This window comes from Strigops habroptila, chromosome 9, assembly GCF_004027225.2.
Source record: "Strigops habroptila isolate Jane chromosome 9, bStrHab1.2.pri, whole genome shotgun sequence".
NCBI lineage: Eukaryota > Metazoa > Chordata > Aves > Psittaciformes > Psittacidae > Strigops > Strigops habroptila.
In genome coordinates this window covers 10,832,919-10,852,091 of record NC_044285.2, presented here as the reverse complement: position 1 = coordinate 10,852,091, position 19,173 = coordinate 10,832,919, and the positions used below count along the sequence as shown (strand labels likewise).

Here is a 19,173-nt window from a genome sequence, read left to right as displayed (position 1 = left end):
AATGTTTTTGGCAATTGTAAATTACAATTAAATATCTTGGGTTTGATTCTCAACTGACTTACATTTCAGTTTATTCAACAACTAAATCAGATGCGGCAGTTTGGCTTTATCTGTTACGCAGAATACAACAAAAGCCACAATATCAGACAGCTTAGTATGTTATAGAACACTTACATAGTGAAGGGGTTTGCTTTTCTATTGCACTGTATTGTGTAAATACAAGTCCCACAGATAAATCCAGTTGTTAATATTAATTAAATCTCATTGAAATCTCGCAGAAAGCAACTCTTCTGTGACTTCATACTATTTTTGTATCCCAGACTATCTAATTGGAGGTGAGGTAACGGAAAATATATTATCAAATTTTTCCATCTTTCTTAGAAGAGCTGAATTTTGCCATAGTTGAAGTCTTGAGCAAATGAAGTCAGGCACAAAGCACCATCGTATGAACAGTGTGCAGGCAAAATTGCGATTGTTAAAAGCGAGCATTAAAATCCTGTTGAAGAAAAGTATTAGAACTAAGCTGTTACCCTTCTGTATTAAAAAATTGAAAATAGCACAATGTATTTAGCTTGTTAAAAAAACCCCAAAACCTTTTAATACCAAGCTTACTTGGTTTATGATGGTTTTGATTTTCAAGACTTACTGTAGAAGTTCTTAAACTGGTTCTTGGCTTTCCAGAAATAAATGCGAAGAAGATAACATACAGTAATGGGATGTCTTAACATAAATTCTTTCTTTGCTGCTTTGATCTGGAGGACTGGGGAGAAAAAAAAATCATGGCTAAATATTTCATTAATCTTTTTGTTTTGTTTTGTTTTTCCTTTTAAGGGCTTCTAGTTGCCTACTGTCGCAGATTTGATGTTCAGACAAGTTCATCTTCTGTATACTACATTTCTTGTACAATAGGTAAATTGTGATATTTCAGCAATGTTAACTCTTCATACTAGCTTTTTTAAATGGCATAACCAGGTAGTTTTCTTCGGGTAAAGGTTCAATGTTGCCAAGAATCTTTTTATGATCTCTTTTTAATGTGCCTGCCCATATTTAAGGTGAGCATTCTTTATGGTAGTCAGTTGCTTAGAGAAAGCTTGCAAATACAGAGTAACCTACTGTCCATCTTTTCTTCACTTATATTAATAAGGGAAGATATTACTTAAATAATAATTCTGGCTTACTAAATAAATGACTGAATTTAAAAAATCACCTGTTCTTGATTGTGTGCATATAAATATCTTTTTATAGCTTATGCCATTGGTATGGTGCTGACCTTCGTTGTTTTGGCATTAATGAAGATGGGACAACCTGCCCTTCTCTATCTTGTCCCATGTACACTCATCACTAGCTCACTTGTTGCTTGGAGGCGCAAAGAGATGAAGAAGTTCTGGAAAGGAAGCAGTTACCAGGTAGGCTGAATATGTTGTAGTTAATTCCTTTGAGTGTCTGCTTCTAGAAGTACTTGGTAATGTATCGCCTGTAATCCATTTTTTGCTAGTCTTCATGTTATCTTCTGGAACTAATAAGGAAAAATAGTCTTTATGCTTAGAAAATCTTAGTCTAGTAGTGAGCAAGGCAGAACAAAGCTTAAGGGAGATGAAATAGCTGGTTCAGTACTCATAGAAAAAGTAATTTGTCCTATTTTCTTTGGAATGTTTTTTTTCATGTTTTAAGATTCCTCAACTGTCATCTTGATGTGGTATAACATGAGTCACTGAACTAAGCATGCAGATTACAGTTTGCACTAGTCCTCTATTAAGAGACAGTTCAGGTAAGTTGATCAGCTACAATTTTAGAAACTTTCCTGCATAATCAGGATTATATGAATCATTCAGCAACAAAATAGCTGGGTGGTTATAGAACTGTTTTCTATCACAGCAGTGTGCACGCTGCCATGGGTATTCTGCATTTCCCCTTTGGTTATTTCTAACATTACCCAGGAATTGCAGTCCTTGAATCCCACCAGCTATCTGCCTCTGCCTCTTGACATGTGCACATTCCCCCTGATTTGACTTGCTGTCGTAACAGAGTGTGCCAGTAGCTCCTGTGAGCTGGCATTTATCATAAGACAGGCCAGTCTTGAGGTTACTCTAGATCTTGCTTTGAGACCTGAAGTCCAATATTGTTTCAATTCAGAAACTATCACCTGTATTTAGGCTATGTGGAACTCAGCTCAGAGAATGGGTAGTCTGTTGCCAGAAGCGGGTGATGTGAAGTTGATGGTGGAAGGAAGCAGCTCCTGCCTTTTCAAATTCTGCATTGCAAGGTTTAAGTCAAGGTGGTGGTAATTCTTGTAAATGTAGAACTGCAGGCATGCAGCTTCTATAGTACTATCAGTATTCAGTGTTATCAAAACTACCTTTTGTTGATCTGACTAATACTCTACACCTGCTTCAGCTGGAGGTTGGCTAGGTATGCAATTACTCAGGAGACCTTCAGCTTTAACTAGATATCCTGTCTTTTTGTCTACAGAACCAACTCTCCTCCTTTCATAGGTTCAGCAAATGGAAATGTTTCTTTGTAGGTCAGAATGAATTTGGCTTACCATGCGTTTGTACAGAAATTGGTGACTGCTGTTTTAAAACAGAGTGTCACAGATACGACACCCAGTAACTCCGTGTCTGTTGGGGGGTGGAACTTTGCAATTTATTTTTCTCAGTTGAGTTCTGAGTAAGAGTGGCCTGAGTAGATTTGGCAATACTCTTTAGTGAGAAAAATTTCTTGCACTTCTCATAGCAAAACTCATACTTGGAAGAATTATGTTGCCATAGTAGTTATTTCATGTCCTCTCAACTGGTTTCTTGAAGGATTAAAACTAATCAACTTCAGCTTGTTTTGCAGTCAGACGGCTTCATTTCTGGCACAACTTAAAATGTGCCAGAGAGAACCCCCACTCCACAACCCCCAAGTTAGACTTGTTTGTGGTTGAACACCTCTGTGTAACTTTACTGACTCCTATTTTTCTGTAACTTTCTGAAGAACATTTTCTATATTATTTTTTTCCAGAGGGTGTTATTCAAGTTGCACTCTCAGAATGCTGCAGTGCTGATCTTTCTCCTGAAGCTGTATTTTGAACTGTTCTTACTGAACTTAAAAACAAACATGCAAAAAACCTCCCCAAACCAACCATGCATACAACCCCAGGGTTGAAATCTCCAGCTTTAATTGCTCCTTCTGAGGAGCAAAGATATAGAAAGCTGACAAAAGGCTATCTTTTACTACAGCAAGGATCATTTGGACTGGAGCAGAGCTGCCCCATTGACAAGGGTGGCCAGACTTCTGTAGAGGTTTGTTTTGTCCTCATGGAAACAGAGAAACGTTGCAGACTTGCTAGAGCAAAGCGTCATAAGAATAGGGGAACAAGAGCATGTATGGTCTATCAGGTGACTAAACTTCATGAATGCTGCTGTTTACTTATAGACCATTAGTTAGCTTTTTTGAGTTTTGGGTTTTTCTGATTTTTGTTGTGTATGATTTTAATAATGGAATGAATTTTATTTAGGTATCGGACTCCTCCAGGACGCCTTTGCTACAAGGTGTGATTATGGCCTTCTTTTAATGCAACTTTATTAATCATCTTATGGTTTCTTTTTTCCCCTCTGCTTCATCTTTTCCTTTATGAGTCTATCTTTTTAATTTTTTTCTGAGTAATTAAATAGAAGAGGGTAGCAATGAAGACAAGCTATAAATCTCATTTCGCGCGTAGGTGTTGGGGTTGGATTTTCTTTCTTTCTTGAAAGGCATACGGGAAAAGTTAAGTAGCAATGGAACCATGATTCCTAAGCCTGAAGGCAGGCTTTGTATGCCTCTCTACACTGTAATTTCCCAAATCCCTAGCAGTGTCTTCAAATACTTAGAATTAGTTTTAGTTTCTCTGCCTATATGGAAGTCCTTCACCTAATTTTTCTGTGCCACTGCATTGACATGAAAAACTGCTTAGTGCTCGTCACAATTTTGTTGTCCTCTATTACAATGTTCAGCATTATGATTTGTCTTTAGTACCATGTCTACAGTCCCTCTGTCATCTTACTACTCAACAGTACACTTATCCTGTGCTGTCTGTAGTGCTTGAAGTGGGATGGGGAGCAAGGATTCGGGCCAGCTTTTGTGGTCCTTCCGCTGCACAGCTTCTAGACTGCAGTGAGGGGTTTAATCTTAGGCTATAGATCATGACTGCTAACACTGATGGTATTCAGCTGTCTACTGTCTCAAGCACAGCATGGAGAGAGCAATGCAAGCTTTCAAATGTCATATTCTTGCAGAATTTCAGTGTTTAAATCTAATCTTGAATTATAGTCGGCAGTCCAGTTATCCATCTGCTTATAAAGCATAGCTTGTCTGTCCATTACACTGAAAACAGTTTGAGATGGTGAACTCTGCGTGTCTTAAATTCTGAACTGAAAAGTACTTTTCTCATTACCCTCTTTCTTCTAATAAAGAGTACTTTAACAATTTAAGTCTCATTAAAAAGCCTTAATAATAAGTAAATTAGATACAAACCCAAGAAGAGATTAGGAAGTGGGAGCGGTTGAATGCAAATTAAACTCAGATGGCCAGACTGTATTTTTATAACATAAGATTCTCCTGTCCTGCTGTGTGCACTCAAGTTCTTGGATACGATTGTTAAAACCAGTTTTTAAGTTTCTACTTTATACATGTGGGAAATCCTTGACTCCCTAAGATAGCTCTGAGGTCCCATAATTCTTAGCTGGGAGCATTTCTGTTTCTGCATAATGATGCAGTCTTGAATTCTAGTTAGGCCATATGTGGCTTTATTATGGAGTAGTCTTGAGCTGTAATGAGTTGTTGCACAGAAAAACATTTTAATTATTTACTGAAGCACAGGGATTTCTGGGGAGAGTAATCTACCAACTTTCCTACCACCAAATGTAGGAGATGTTGCTGCCAAGAAGCGTTTAATAAAGTTTTTTTTCTAGGTTTTCTGGATTGCTTATACTTCTCATTTATGCCTGCATGATAAACTAATTTGATACTTACTTCCCAGTTATTTATTTAATTTAGAAATACTATTTGGTTTTTGTATCAGTAAAGTCTATGAAATCATTTTAGTAACACCATGAAAAATGTAGTGGACTAATGCAACTTTGAAGTCTTGTAGGTAGAATAGTCCAGCAACTTTTTAGAGTCTGTCAGTTTGAAGTGTTCAGCAAGCTTTCTTATCTCTCTTTGAAGTAATAAATCAACAGATTTGTCATTGGCGTGTTACACAGCATGCACCTGCTGTCAGTACTGTCATTTTAGATCACATTTTTAGATACTTGCATTAATCATAGCTATAGGTTGTTAAGAATTATGTGAATGCAACAACATCAGAGTGAATCTTGTAGGCAAGTATATGCATAGGTGCTGTGTACTCTTTTACAGGAAGGAGTATGTTTTGCCATTTCTAGTTTCGCTCTGTGTGTGCGGTTTGGGGGGTTTGGTTGTGGGGTTTTTTTTTGGTTTTTGGTAGTTCACCATGTTAGGAGATAGCTTTGTAACTAAAAACCATTTACTTTTAACCCATTTTGACACTGTGCATCCCTCTTCCCCTTAAAAACTGTCAGGAACTCAGGTGTGGAAGAAAAGCTTCTAAATGTTCATCAGCCCTCCACAATGTACGGTCTGATTGCTCTGGCTCTTTTGAGGCCTGAAATAACTTTGCACCATGATTTTAGCATGGTGCGTTCATCTTGCTGCTTGTCGTAAAGATTCCTGCAGCTTCTGCTGGGGCTTTGAGGATGAGGTTGTCCCGAGAACCTACAACAGAGATACACTTTTAGAAAGGCATCTGTTTATCCCTGCGTCCAAGTTGTGGGTTATCCTTCTTCTATATGGTGGAGAGATTAGAAATGAGGTGGGATGGCTTTTTTTTTTTTGGCCTTGTAACATTTATGTATATTAAAAAAACCAAACCCAAACACCCTTTATGCTTTACTAGCCATTTTGGTTTTAAAGTTAACTTAAAAATCTGCTACATTAAGCAGAGACTTGAAGATTTAACTAGAAGTGGTATCTCCAGCATAAGTACGTCTTGTGCTACTTACCTTGTTGTAGGATGAAGAGAAGAATCTTTGACTTTGGGATATGCTGAATTGTTGCAAATAGTGTTAACTCTTCTTCTGGAAGCATCTTGTCAGTTTAACAGGAAAACATTTTGCAAAAATGCTTACCAAAACTACCCTCTCTATGCCAGCTGTTAGATGATCCTCCCTAGAAGGAAGAAAGATAACCTGACATTTCTTGATGTAATGTGAGGCCATGTGGAGGTTTGTTGTGTTTTCATGGAAACAAATACTTCAATCCTCATTCAAACTGAGGGTTTGACTTCTGTAATTGTAGGGAGTGGTTTGTTTTGGGTGGTTTGATGTGGGTTTGATGAGGGTTTGATGTGGGTTTTTGGTTACAGTGCAAGGTGAAAGTTCTAGATATACTGAAGTGAATACAAGGTTGTCATTAGCCCAAGAGCTTGGTATTTGCTGCTGGACTGAGTGTGTGCTATTGCTATATCGTGGTTCTTAGGTGTATTGTTAATACTAGTGCCTGCCTTAATTCTTATTGTCTTAGTTCTGACATGTGAAGGGAGGGATATGAAAGACCTTTTCTGGGTTTAGTTAGATTGATATTGTGGCCAGTAGGCCCTCCTAAGCTTTACCCAAGAGCCAGTGACCTGCTTCTGCCTTGGAACTGTCATCTCAACTTACTGCACGGTGTGTTGGCATGTCTGGACTGGGAAACAGCTTGTTTAAACAAACCTGCTTTTAATAAGGTATGTTTGTACACCTTGCAAGAAATGGTTCTGTTGGCATAGAAGAAGGTACGGCACACAGATGGGTCATGACTAGAGAAAGCAAGTTAAAGGAATTACTGGTTTTGCCCTATATATATGGAATTATACCACACTAAAGTGCATATAAAGTGACAGTGTCAGAGCCTGGCAAGCAGCGGGTTCTAGTAAGACAAGAAAGCAATCGTGTCCTCATTGCGTGGAAATCTGTCCAGCTTAGAACCCATGCAGTGAGCAGCTGTTTTACAGGAAAACAGGGAGCCTTCTTACGAGTAGGCAGTATGTGCCACTATGGAAGAACATCTGTAGGGTTTTCTACTTCATGATGCTGAAATTATGCCCTTGTCCTAATAATCCTGCCATGCTGCGTATGTGAGCTCATTGACTCGTTCTGTTTTTCAACATTAGTTTTACTACTTCTGTATCTTCTGTCTCTGGTTGTCAGCTATCACAACTGTCCAATCCTTGGCCTCTTGTTAATTATGCTTAATTCTGAAGCCCTCAAACTGATGGGTGTTGGTTTGTCACACTAACTAATGTGTGTATTACCAATGTAATTTATTCAGTGCCTTGTCTTAGGGAAGAAACCAGAGTCTTCATTGTGCTCTAGCAATACAGCAGTGGGTAAGGAAACAGGCTGCTTTTAAGTCAGGAAAAGTACAATATTGTCTTGTGTTATTCAGGTGACCTAATCAGTTACAGGAATTGGGAAGTATGATCAATCTATTTAACAGTCTGGTTCCGATTCTGCTCTGTTGCAGGATTTTGCAATTCCATTTCCTTTATCCTTTTTAAAATAAAGGAAAATGTACAAAGAAACGTTGCAAATCAAGTAGGTTTCTACTAACTGTAATATGGCTAGCCTTTACAATCATGAAAAGAAAAAGCTCATGTTTTTTATGCAAGCTATTGCCTGCTACCTGTACATGTTAGGTAGGATCCTGGGTCTATTTCCAGTTCTGCAAACCATGTCTTTGAAAAATCTGCTTTACCCCAATCATTTTTTTAATTTGTTCTCTGTATTTAATAAATGAGACACTTTTGACATACAAGGTTAATTTCTTGTAGAGGACTTGAATCCTTGGTTGGAGAATGCTTTTGTAGGTAGAAAGCATTAGCTAAAAGAGCTTTGATTATTTGGCTTGAATACTTTTCTGATCTACAGAGGACTTCTTATCTGTGTGCTGCTAAAATGCACTCTAACACATGTTTAATTATATTTCTCTTAGCTAACAAATACGTGGGACTGATGGGAAAAGCAGTATTTCTTTATAAAGGTACCTATCTCTTTTCTTTTTACATTTAGATGATGGAACACCTGGATTATACAGGAAATGAAGAAAGCACAGCATCAGCCAGTGAACAGCTTGGAGGACAATAACATGTAGGATCTGGATTTAAAATAGTATTCAAATTTTCTACAAATCAATGAGAGCAAATTTGGTGAAGTTTTACAGTAGAGTGTTTCCCACTCTGTATAAAAGGGTTTTTATTCCCATACCTATATTTTTATGGAAAATATTGTTAATAACATAAAAGTAATCAAAATAGACTTGCATTTTTACAGCCAAACCATAGCTAGTAAAACGGTGCCTTATTTTGATTTAAATAAAAGGATATTTTCTATGCAATTTTCCAAATGTGTTTCTATACAGTATATTTTTATAAAAGTTGCTTACCCATATCAGTTTGAATGAAATTTTTTTCTTAATTTTGATTAAGACTAGTCAAGTTTCATTTAAAAGAAAAATAAATCACAGTACCCTTCAGAGGACTTCTTTCCAGATTTTGAATACAAAGATCAATAGTAAAGTAACTATAGAGTGAGACTATAGTTCCATCACTACAAGTAAGTGAATAAACAGCGTGAATGTTCGTCTGTGTACTTCATAAGCCATAAAATAGGTAACAGGGCAAATTTAGCTTGGGGTTGAGAGCTCTTCCCCACCTCCTTCCCTCCCGGTATCACTGGCTTATGCCTTAATTGTAAAAATTGTTAAGCTTTGATGCAAGTCTTTAGATTATACACATCACCAACCACTTCCAAAAAAAAAATTAAAGGGGGACGTACTTACACAGTGGTCCTGGAACTTAGGTGCAGCTTCTGGAATAGTTGACACACAAAATGGTGTGAAAGGCAACAGGGGTTTTGCTCAAGAAGTGCTATTTGGGTGGGCGGGCTGTAATGTTAACTCTGGCCTAGTTCTTCTCCTACCCATTGAAACTAGGTCTTTATTTGTGATCTTCATTTGGCTGTGGATCAGTTCCAAGGGATGGGGGAAGACATGACAGGGTTTTTTAGCTTTTGATTCTACACTTTTTTTTTTTTTTTTTAAACTATTTTTGAAAATTCTTTGCAATTGATAGACAAAACAACAGGTTTGAATAGTGCTAGTGGTGCCTGTGTTAGTTAAGGCCAGTGCATGTGTTTAACTTGTTTAATCTTCATTTGTTTTAGCTTTTAAAGACTTGGAAAAGGAGAAATAGTTTGAATCATTAGTTTGCATTTAGAAGAGTTTTGAATTTGTTTGACACACTTTCTTTTTTCAGGAAACTGCAAATCGAGGGGGTTTAGGTGTAGGAAATTTGTGTAGCTGTAATGCTAACACTTTACACCAAAGAAAATTGGAGAAGGCAACAACAGGAGACAACTGAGTTCACTTAGTGCTAATGTCAGGTAGTCCTTAAAATGTTTTTCCTATTCTTTAAACGAATGTCATTCCTACAGTCAGTACAAGTTCAAGAACCTGGAGAAAACAACGGAATAAGCACATGCTGGGCAGTGTCAATGCAGACTTTACTGCAGTGCCTCACGCAAGTGCCTCAGTGCTCATCTGAAGGTCACCTCCAGACATTTATAGTTCGTTTGGGGCATGTCAGCTCAGGACAACTTACCCAGGTTAAATCTAGTTTAGCTAGATTTACTTTGGAAGTATGCTAATAAAGACAATTGTAAATCTATATTGGCAGTTAACAAAGGCTTACTGCAAGTGCCCTGATTTACATAATTTATATCAAATTTAAACTTCTGTTCCTGAGAGTCAGGAGCAGACAAACTTCCAGCCTGAGTATCAGTTGTTGCCATTCACGCAGATTGACCATGGTGCCAGTTGATACGGGTAAGATAACCACCTTGTTTGCAGCTTCCATAAGAAAACAGAAATTACTAACAGTTTTCCTATGTTAGTAGTTGCCCCTCTTGACTTTCTTGACCTAAGCTTGAGCTGACAGCCTCAGAATACAATGATCTTGTGCACCATCTTCAAATTTTTTGACTGGCATTTAATAAATTACAGCATACCTCAGTGTTCCAATAGCAGACTGAAAACTTGTCTTCTGATGTGTTGTTCTGCTCTTTGTCAGGCCCAGTATCTGCCAAAGTTAAATAGTTATGAAGAAGTTTCTGAAAATTCCTGAAAGAGATAAAGAAGTTGTAACTCATTCAAAGTCATGCACTACTCGGAGCTCTCAGAAGCTTCACAAATCTATGTAATATGACTCCTTTTTCTCTTTGAAATAATCTGAATGGAGGATTTGCTACATTTTCAGCCATAAATGATAACGGAATTAATACAAATAAAGATCTTTGGCAACATAAGGCAGCATCAGCAGCTGGCTGTGGAAACTCTGTCTTGTTCTGTGCCTAATTGTGCTCCATGCCTGATCACGCCTGAGGTTTCACACTCATGTGCTGCAGTTTAATGGGATGTAAACTAACTTTTTTCTTTCAAATGCTTAGGTGCTTTGTTTACAAAAATTAAGAATGGAGTTAAAAATTTTAGATAAATAATAGGTTAGTATTGACTACTGAAATGAGGTTTTTATAAGTTCAATAGAACTGATTGCAACACTTAGCAATTTCGAATGTTTTTAATATTAAATTTGGTTGGGCTAAACACTATGTTAAAGGCCTTTTTGGTCATACACATAAAAATCTTACTACCTTTTCATTGTATGTTTACTGACAACAGCCCCCTCCCTTATGACTCAAGTTATCATTTTAAGAATGTTATTAATAAATGTTACTTGGAAAAAAACCCAGTCGAGTAATTACTTTGTTCTGACTCATATATTTCTTACTGTGGATTTTCATGACAAAACAGTTAATACTTCATAACACCAAGTAAATTCAAAATATTCATGGTACATGCTCATATAAATATGTAGTTGTAATTTTTATCCATCCTGCCTGGATGGTGGTTTTGGTGGATTGGTTTTTTTTTGTCTCTTTATTTTTGCAGAGGCAGGGAGAGAACTGAAGTCTGAATTGAGCTACATCAATTTTATTGGTTTAACTCAGCACATCCTTGTTGCACAGCTCTAGTCATGGAGCTCTGTGAAAGTTATACCTGACAAACAGTGAGTTAGAAATTTAACGTGTGCAAACTTCTTCATGGTAACAGGCCTACTTGCATTCAGCCTAGGAAATAGTGCTGTAGAAGCATTGTTCAACTGAATGTACTTAGCCCTAGGTATGAAGGGCAAGAAAAAGCCAAGCTTCAGTCTTGAAACCCAGGCTGGGTTGGAAATATTGGCAGGGAAAACAAAACCCACTTGTTATGTGATCCTTCAGACATCCCTAGAACCTTGGGATAGTGTGTATTTAACATGTTTCTAAGTATTTTATGCCTTTTCTGCTCATATACTGGAGGTGCTAGTAGCATTGAGTCACAGTATCTGAGTACTTAAAAGGGAGAGAACTCTCCAGAATGCTTTCTGGATTTATTTATTTTCTTTAAAAAGCATAGAAGTTACAAAGAACAGACACAGATGCAATCAGTAAACTTGTTCTGCACCATCTGTTCCCCCTGCATTCCCTTGTTAAGGCTGGTACATTTGATGCTAGCGAAACTGCAAATTTCTGAGGCTTGAAAATTGCAAGCAGAAGAAAAGTAGTTTCTTCTAAGGAAGGGGGTTACTGTTATTAGTTAACAAGTGCTTGCCTGTTTAGGTTGGTCCCATCTTTACAATACAATTCCCTTTAGACATAAGAAAAAGCTTTTCACTGTGAGTTTGGTCAAACACTGGAGCAGGTTGCCCAGAGAGGTTGTGGAGTCTCCATCCTTGGAGATATTCAAAATACAAGTGGACACAGGCCTGGCAGGGAGGATGGACTAGGCAATCTATAGAGGAGCATTCCAGCTCTACTGCTCTGATTCTTAAGTATTTTCTGCTCATTTTCCAGCCTGAATAATCTGCCTTTTTTTTTTTACTTTTTTCCTAGAAAATCTCATTTTATCATGACAATGTGGGTTTGATTCACACACCCTCAATATGGAATGATTTACTAAATTGTTAGATTTAAACATACTTAAAAGTTGTCTTTGGATTTGTAATGCTTTCAGAAGCCAAAGTGCTGTTTTATTTTCACATAACCCATATAGCACATTTTACTGGGTGTTTTATCTCTCTAATTTCCGAGAAAAGGAGAGAGCAACTCGGACTGTCACCCCTTTTGTCAGAAGCGAGTGATCAAAGTTCAAGGTTTTGTGTTCTTCAGAGAGGCTGATGATGGAGGCTCAGGTATCTCTGGAATTCCTCTTATTTATAAAGAATGTGCAAGATCCTGTTTCCCTGAACACAAGGCATTAAATAGCTGAGAATAGGGATTTTGCTTGCAGCTCAAAGGCCTTTTAACCTAGAAAGTGTTTAGATCAAAGAGCTCCCTTTCAGCTTTTTCTTAAGAGTGTGCTCTCAGGTATTCTGATGTCTGTTTTTTTCACTCGACTCCTTTGTTTCCTCCTGTTTTCTATTTGAGGCAATACCAGCACGTTTTTAAGTGTCTTTGCACGTTACTTTGTTTTGGACAATAACAAGTTCCTCTGTTCCAGCATGGATATGGGCGTTTATGAGGAGGTTTAATTGTTTGGACTCTCTTAAAAATGCAGCAGTCATACCCACCAGCTCAATCCACCAGTAACTTAAAACAATAGCTTATCTTCTGCACATCCTTATCTGTGTTACAGTCCCAGTGACTTTCTGGGTTGCATTAGTGTTGGTGTAATAGCCTGGCTTAGATTTGGAAAACAAAAGAAAGGAAGGTTTTGCAGTTTTACCAGTGCTGGCTCTCCCCGTGTTTTGCAGAAAGGCCACTACAATATATCAACTTCTGTATTGTATATGCTTGGGAATACAAGGAAATAAATCAGGTATTGGTACCTTTAAAAGTTCAACAATAACTCAGTTACTTTACTGTCAAGCTTTGTTGTGATGTGTCTCTATCAAAGCTACAGGAAAATTTGGGTCCTTTTAATGAATGTTTCTTTCAAAAGGTAACAGAAACTATGCTGGAAAAATGATACATCTTTGAGGATTTAAGGCAGTCAACTGCAGGAAACTAGCAAACAGCTATTCCTCTGGTAGGTGAGTATCTCTCTAGTAGATGGTTTAAAAAATATTTAAAAAGTAAATTTACATTACAGTAACAATGGGAAAAGAGCAAATGCATGCCCACTGGTACCTTTTTTCCTAAGAAATGGAACAGCAAGCCTCTGCAGGACCAAGTGATGCTTTTGTCAGGGTCACTGTCAAATAAGAATTCAGAGTTGGACAATTAAGACCAGTCCTGTGCAGGCTCACCTAGAATTTTACCTTTTGATTATGAGGTACCTATCCCTGGATTTAAAAGAAATGTCAAGAAACAGCTGTGTAAGAATACCTGTGAACTTGTCTCCAATTTATAAAATTCAGGAAGCAATTCATTTGACCTTCTGCCCTGTTCTTGAAAAGCAATTTGTTTAGACTGTCACGCTATGCTGACATTGCTGCCTGCTGCTGCTTGGCTGCATGGAGAAGCAGCACCTCTGACTGCCGCTGTTTGGGGCAGTGCACTCATGGAAGGAGATGCTGCACCTCTGCTGCTTGTGCATGGAGCATCTCTATACACCGGCGACCTCACTGCCTGCACCAGCTCACCTGCTAACAAGTGAAAACTCAAAATAAGAATTTGTAAGTCCAAAGATTGCAGCGAGAACAATCTTCCCAGGAAAGCTTATTTTAGGTGTTTGTGTTTCTTGTGTGTTGTTTTTTTGTTGGTTTTTTTTAAGGTAGACAGACACTGATAAAAACTTGCAAAGGGTCACCATTATGGTGTAAATGTCCCCAGACTGTCCTGGTTTAACACATGTAAATAGAGACATGGGGAGGCACACCCTTGGCAGTTTTGTGCAAGACTTTGGCCTGTGTTGGTTAAGCTCTGAAACATAGTTTTCTGAGCAGTAAGTAATGTATCATATTCCCAAATGCAGGATATGCTTACATTATACTTTAATCGATGGGTTGGGTAGTATCTTTTTTTGTACACTATGGAGCATGTCAAAGGAAAAATCACGCATTTAGAACTACTGTGTGTGCTCAATCAGCTCATGAACTTGGGATATCCCTTCCTGTTGATATGGAATATCTTTCATGCAGATTTTAGAAGTGGAAAATCCACACTTGCATTTACCTGATTTGGATGTGACAAGCCATACCCCAAAGTCAAACTTGAGTTCCTTGGTTTGCACTCTGAGCTTGGTTGTGGGATAGGGCCGTTTGTGCTGCCATCCAAAAGCTGCTCTACAGCCTTTTCCTAGTGCTGGTGGTAAGTTGCCAGTCCCAGAAAAACAGGGCAGCACCAAAAAGATGAGAAGCCTCATGGAGCTTCCTGGCATGTGAGTTGCAAAGTAAATGGCTGACCTTGTAAGATGCCCTTAGTTAACACCTAAATGCAGTGAAAATACCCTCGTGTTGTCATGATGGGGTCTCGCAGGTAGAGGGGAGCTCAACTCTGAACTGCACGGGTGGCCTTTGGGTGATACCAGATCAGCTCTTTCATCTCTAAAGGTGTGCTGCCTCTGTGCTCCCTTCTTATCTCAGTTACAGGGGATAATTTGTTCTATGACTGATAAATATGCAAAATTTTTGCACATTATTTTTACCTTAGATTTTATGACCTATTTCTTGAATGTACACCTAAGGCACTTGTTTCCTTTGAGGGAATACATCTTCTTAGCTGTTAAAGGTAACACATTGTTTAGACTAACTACTTTTTGGTTTTGAGGAACCTTGGTATCATGCAAAAAGATGATTAAACCTTTGGGACCTCATCAGAAGATGATCTGTAACTCTGGAGTGTACCATGTACCAACAGTGACCAGAACTTCTGAACAGTTTAAAAACTCTGAAATTACACTTTTTTTGAATTTTATTTTTCCTGGCTTCAACAGAAACAAATCTGCTCCTTTTAGGTTATATTTCTTAAGTTTTGTGATTAACAGTAATAAGCTGTTTCTACTTCATCCCATTTTGAAATAGCATATTTGTAATTGCTGAAAAGTTGTGTGTTTGTGATGTTATTTTGTGTATTATCTGAGACATATCAGGCAAAATACTTCACGGAAACTCCAGCACTAGAAAAACCCTTCACAAATAACAGAGGAGACTCACAGATCCCATTAACCTGTGTCATTGCACGCTTCTTTGCCTTACTTGACCAATTTTAAACTTTCAGGTTGAAAAAATAAGTATCTTCAGTATTTGGGAGTAGCAGTTGGAACGTAAACTGGTGAGTTGGCACTGTAGCTATAGCTGCACACCTCACTTACCCCGATTTACCCAGATCTGTCAGAAATGGACAAAGCTGTCGCAAAAACAAAAAATCATGTGGGAGAACTCACCCTTCTTAAGAATAAGAAAAGTGAAGGAGTGCATCACTAATACCTCGTTTCTGCCACAGATGACTTTAGTAAGGGACAGAAATGTTTTCCATGCAGAATCTGTCTGACCTTGAGTAGGATATTAACTAGATCTCCTTATCAGTTGGCATGTGCTTCTGATTTAACTACCTGAACTCCAGCACATATATTGAACAAGTTTAAAAGAAGAGCTGCCTAAAAGCAGAGTGTCTCTCTGGAAAATTTTTTTAGGGAATCAAACAAAAAGTCAAACCCAAATTACTTTAACGGTAACTCATTTAATTTCTCATAAAGAGAATGATCTATTTTAATTTTTCCTTTCTGTGCCTGAGTCAGTATTTCATTGACATGAGGGTGAGTGAGCCTCATCCTGGCTGCTGGATATTGCCAGCAAAAAAGCCTGAGGTAAGGGCTTTCTTAGAGAGGTTTCCTACAGTCCTTTAGCACTTACTGCACTGAGATCAAGTTACAGCTGGTTTAATGCGATCTTAAGCCTATTAAGGTTGACATCACAAATTTTACTAATTCTGGTGATGCTTACATAACAAACTCAACATAAAGTGCCAGTGACAGACTGATAGTTTGGTTTGAGGTATAAAAATGAGATAGGAACCACAAGCATGTTTAAACCAGTTATATTCTATTTTAGATAACAGAAGCTTGCTTCAGGTAAAGGTCCTTAAATGCAATAAGGTGTAAAATAATGTTTTGTTATTGCCTTCTCATTCACAGCTGACAGTTGTTGATTTGGAAGGAGATCCTGGAGGAATTTTGAGTTTACTATTGGTGTGGTTGGAAGGTAACACTTCCCTCTGAGGCTGAGCTACAGTGATTTATGGGATATAAGATCTGAATGTACAAGAAGTCACTCTTTTTGGATGACTAACTCTGCTAGCTGAGGGTAAACCAAGTCACGTTCTGTATGGCTAATAAAAGTAATAAAGGGATATAAGGTGACTTCCTTATGCCATGTGCCATCACTCCCAGGTCATGAGGACGTACTTCACTGTGGTGCTGCGTCCTGCCCCCCTTCACAGCACTCTGAAGGCTGACATTCCCCCAGACAGAGTGAGGCAGAGAGGATGTTGATGACTCATTTTCCCTTCATTTTCCCTTCATTTTCTTCACAAGCTGTTCCAGTGAAACAATGTGCTGTCTCTCCATCTAAGCTTATTGCAAACAGTTTAACTCTCGAAAAATTTGATGTCAATCTCTTTACAGTTTTGCAGTATCAACAGGAAAATCAAGCATGGAAAATACCTCACCTCAAGCATGTTCTCCTAAAACAATAGGTTGTACCAGAGAAATCTCATGCCCAGGCTGGCCTCCAGCTACTTTTTCCTAATTCCTTTGCTCCGTCTAGCTCTTGGATTTACCATTATTAAACTTAGAGGCCAACATGATAACCATGAGAATCAAGTCAGTATAGCTTCATATAGAAGGACCTAGTCATAGAAGAACTTGCTTATTAACTTCACATGGGATGCGAGGATTGATTAATTAGGGGAAAACATGAGGAAGCAGGAATGTGGTAGTTTGTCAGAAATGCTTTATGGTATTAGCTGAAGAATTCAGAATTCCCCCATTTTCTCTGCTTTCCTTTGGAAAGTTCTTCAACCCTCTCCAGAAAAAAATATACTTGGTTTCCACTCTCCTTCTGTTACTGCTCCATAAGCCAAGAACTAGCACTAGCACATGGGAATCTGGGTGGGAACAAGTAGCTGTGAATCAGCAGGTTTTGGACTACTTCTGCAGTAAGAGAGTGAATTTAGCCTGTTAGTTGTGAGATCTTGTACTCAGAACTAATTTAAGTTTTCCCTGGAAACACCTAATTTTCCTATTCTATGAAAATTAAGAGTCCTAGCAGCCTAATTTTCATAGCTATGTAAGATAGCACAAATTCTTTTGAAGTTAACCAAGCATTAGGAGCTCCCCTGCAGCTGAGGAACATCCTGCAGCAACACCCTGATTGTGGAGCTGAACTCCTGCCCTTGCATTGGGTCTTCTCAAATTTGCACCTATTGTTTGAGCAAGTGCGTTCTGCTAGCAGAATTTACTACTGGACTTGCCTTGCCAAGTAGCTGCTAATGAGAGGGCATTTTGTTTCTTGTTATCTACAGTTTGGTTAAACTAACAGCTGCAAATTCTGTTGCTTTTAAGTGCTTGGTTTGATTTTTGACCATCCATTTCTAATCATGGAAGTGGGTCTAGTAAGTTTGGTGGCTTACCAAGCTTCAGAGGCTGAAGAGGTATTACTGTCATGGTTCACCATCCTGTCACAACAGTACCAACAAATGATGACGCCTGACAATTAAAATCAAAGTTTTAAAATTATTTTGAACGTTCTGATTCGGTTTCCACAAAATTATCACTCTCATGTGGTTGTGGTATGTTAGAAATGGTACCAGGAACTCTGAGCCAGATTTAACTTACTTTTGAAACATGCTTTCATTGCAAAGGAAGCACTGAGCTACCTAGTTGCCTATGTCTTACATAAAAATTGTCAGACATAAATTTTAGCTGACAGATTTTTCGAGATTTTTTTTTTTCTCATACTTAGGGAATACAAGTAACTTGAACCAAACTGAATTGATCTCTTTTTCTTCCCTTACAAATGTTGTTTATTCCAGCATACAGTTTGTTGCAAAAGATATAATGGAACTAGTGGAAATGGCTTTTTATTCATGATACCAATTTTCCAAGTTTGCTGACTGCATAGAGTCAAAAGAAGGTAAGTTACTGCTCGGGGCAGTGCCAAATCTAAACTGGGAACAGAGTTGACTGAAGTGGAAGAAATGCATCCTCCTTTTTCCCTCCAAAACCAACTTTCCTCCCATTTTCCTCAGACTGAGTAACAAAGAGTGAGTGACACACTGCTAATGGTGGCACTGCCATGGCATGAGCACGATGGGCAAGAAATCTCCATCGAATCTTAACTAACTCTGCTCCCTGTTGTGTGGTTTAAAGAAGGAATAACGAGGGTCAGTTTATCGAGGCCCCTGATTCGAGATCTGCTCTGAGATAGCGTTTCCCGGGCCGGGCACCTGGGGAGCCGCGACACCCGGTGTTTGGGGTGATGGTTTTGTGGAGAAACGGGGCTGTCGGGAGCAGCTTACCCCTTCGAACCACGCGTTTCCAGGCAGGCGGGTTTCTGTCCCGGGAAGCCTCGTGTTCAACGTCTCTTTGGCCTTTACCTCACGAACAGCACAAAGGGGACACGGCCGCCTGGCACCCACTTGCGCTCATTCAGGGACTCCCACTCCGTGTGGGAAGGTGGAGGCCGGCCCCCGCGCCCCCATCCCCGACCGCGCCCGGCGGGGGCCCCAGCGCCACATGCGGCTGAGGGGCGGTGAGCACCGCCCCGGCGTCCCCCTCCTCCCGGGGGCGGGTCGCGCTGACGCGGCAGCGCCGCGGCTCTCTGCCGGCCGAGTCGCACAATTATGAGAAAGAGGCGCCGGGCCGAGGCTGCCGCCAGCGCTGAGTCCCGGTGCGGAGTCGAGCCAGCGCCGTCCTCCTTGCCCCGCTCTTCCCGTCGCCCCCGGAGCGTTGTCCTCGCCCGGCTTCTCCTCACCCAGCCCTCCGCTGCTGCCGAGCTCAGCCCCGATAGATGGAGACAGGCCCCGCCACCGCCGACGCCGAACCACGAGCAGGAGCTGCCCGGCGCGAGGAGAACCAGAGTCGGCGCCGAGACCCAGCCCGGCCCTGAGGAGAATG

At 39.4% G+C, this 19,173-nt stretch overlaps 2 protein-coding genes and 1 long non-coding RNA gene across 10 annotated transcripts in view; 2 read left to right on the top strand and 1 right to left on the bottom strand.

Annotated features, from left to right (window-relative positions):
- Window positions 1-10,823, top strand: part of SPPL2A (signal peptide peptidase like 2A) — a 27,859-nt gene extending 17,036 nt beyond the window's left edge. For 2 of the 4 annotated variants that reach the window (XM_030498154.1, XM_030498152.1), the window contains 4 exons: window positions 832-909; window positions 1,246-1,406; window positions 3,500-3,533; window positions 8,091-10,823. In XM_030498154.1, the coding sequence (XP_030354014.1) occupies window positions 832-909; window positions 1,246-1,406; window positions 3,500-3,533; window positions 8,091-8,122 (305 nt within the window). In that variant the 3' untranslated portion in view covers window positions 8,123-10,823. The remainder of the gene's footprint in view (window positions 1-831; window positions 910-1,245; window positions 1,407-3,499; window positions 3,534-8,090) is intronic. The other 2 variants (XM_030498153.1, XM_030498151.1) reach the window with 1 other exon arrangement.
- The window catches only part of LOC115613094, a 21,176-nt gene extending 2,252 nt beyond the window's left edge, over window positions 1-18,924 (bottom strand). The window contains exons 1-6 of one of the 5 annotated variants that reach the window (XR_003993272.1): window positions 18,576-18,924; window positions 17,688-17,763; window positions 13,245-13,308; window positions 10,086-10,197; window positions 6,045-6,210; window positions 55-5,757 (exon numbers count right to left, since the gene is read on the bottom strand). This is a non-coding gene — a long non-coding RNA (uncharacterized LOC115613094). Of the gene's footprint in view, window positions 1-54; window positions 5,758-6,044; window positions 6,211-10,085; window positions 10,198-13,244; window positions 13,309-17,687; window positions 17,764-18,575 lie in introns of those variants that run through there. The other 4 variants (XR_003993271.1, XR_003993274.1, XR_003993273.1 and 1 more) reach the window with 4 other exon arrangements.
- Window positions 18,839-19,173, top strand: part of TRPM7 (transient receptor potential cation channel subfamily M member 7) — a 58,802-nt gene continuing 58,467 nt past the window's right edge. The window contains exon 1 of the mRNA XM_030498149.1: window positions 18,839-19,173. Coding sequence (XP_030354009.1) covers window positions 19,171-19,173 — 3 coding nt within the window. The 5' untranslated portion in view covers window positions 18,839-19,170.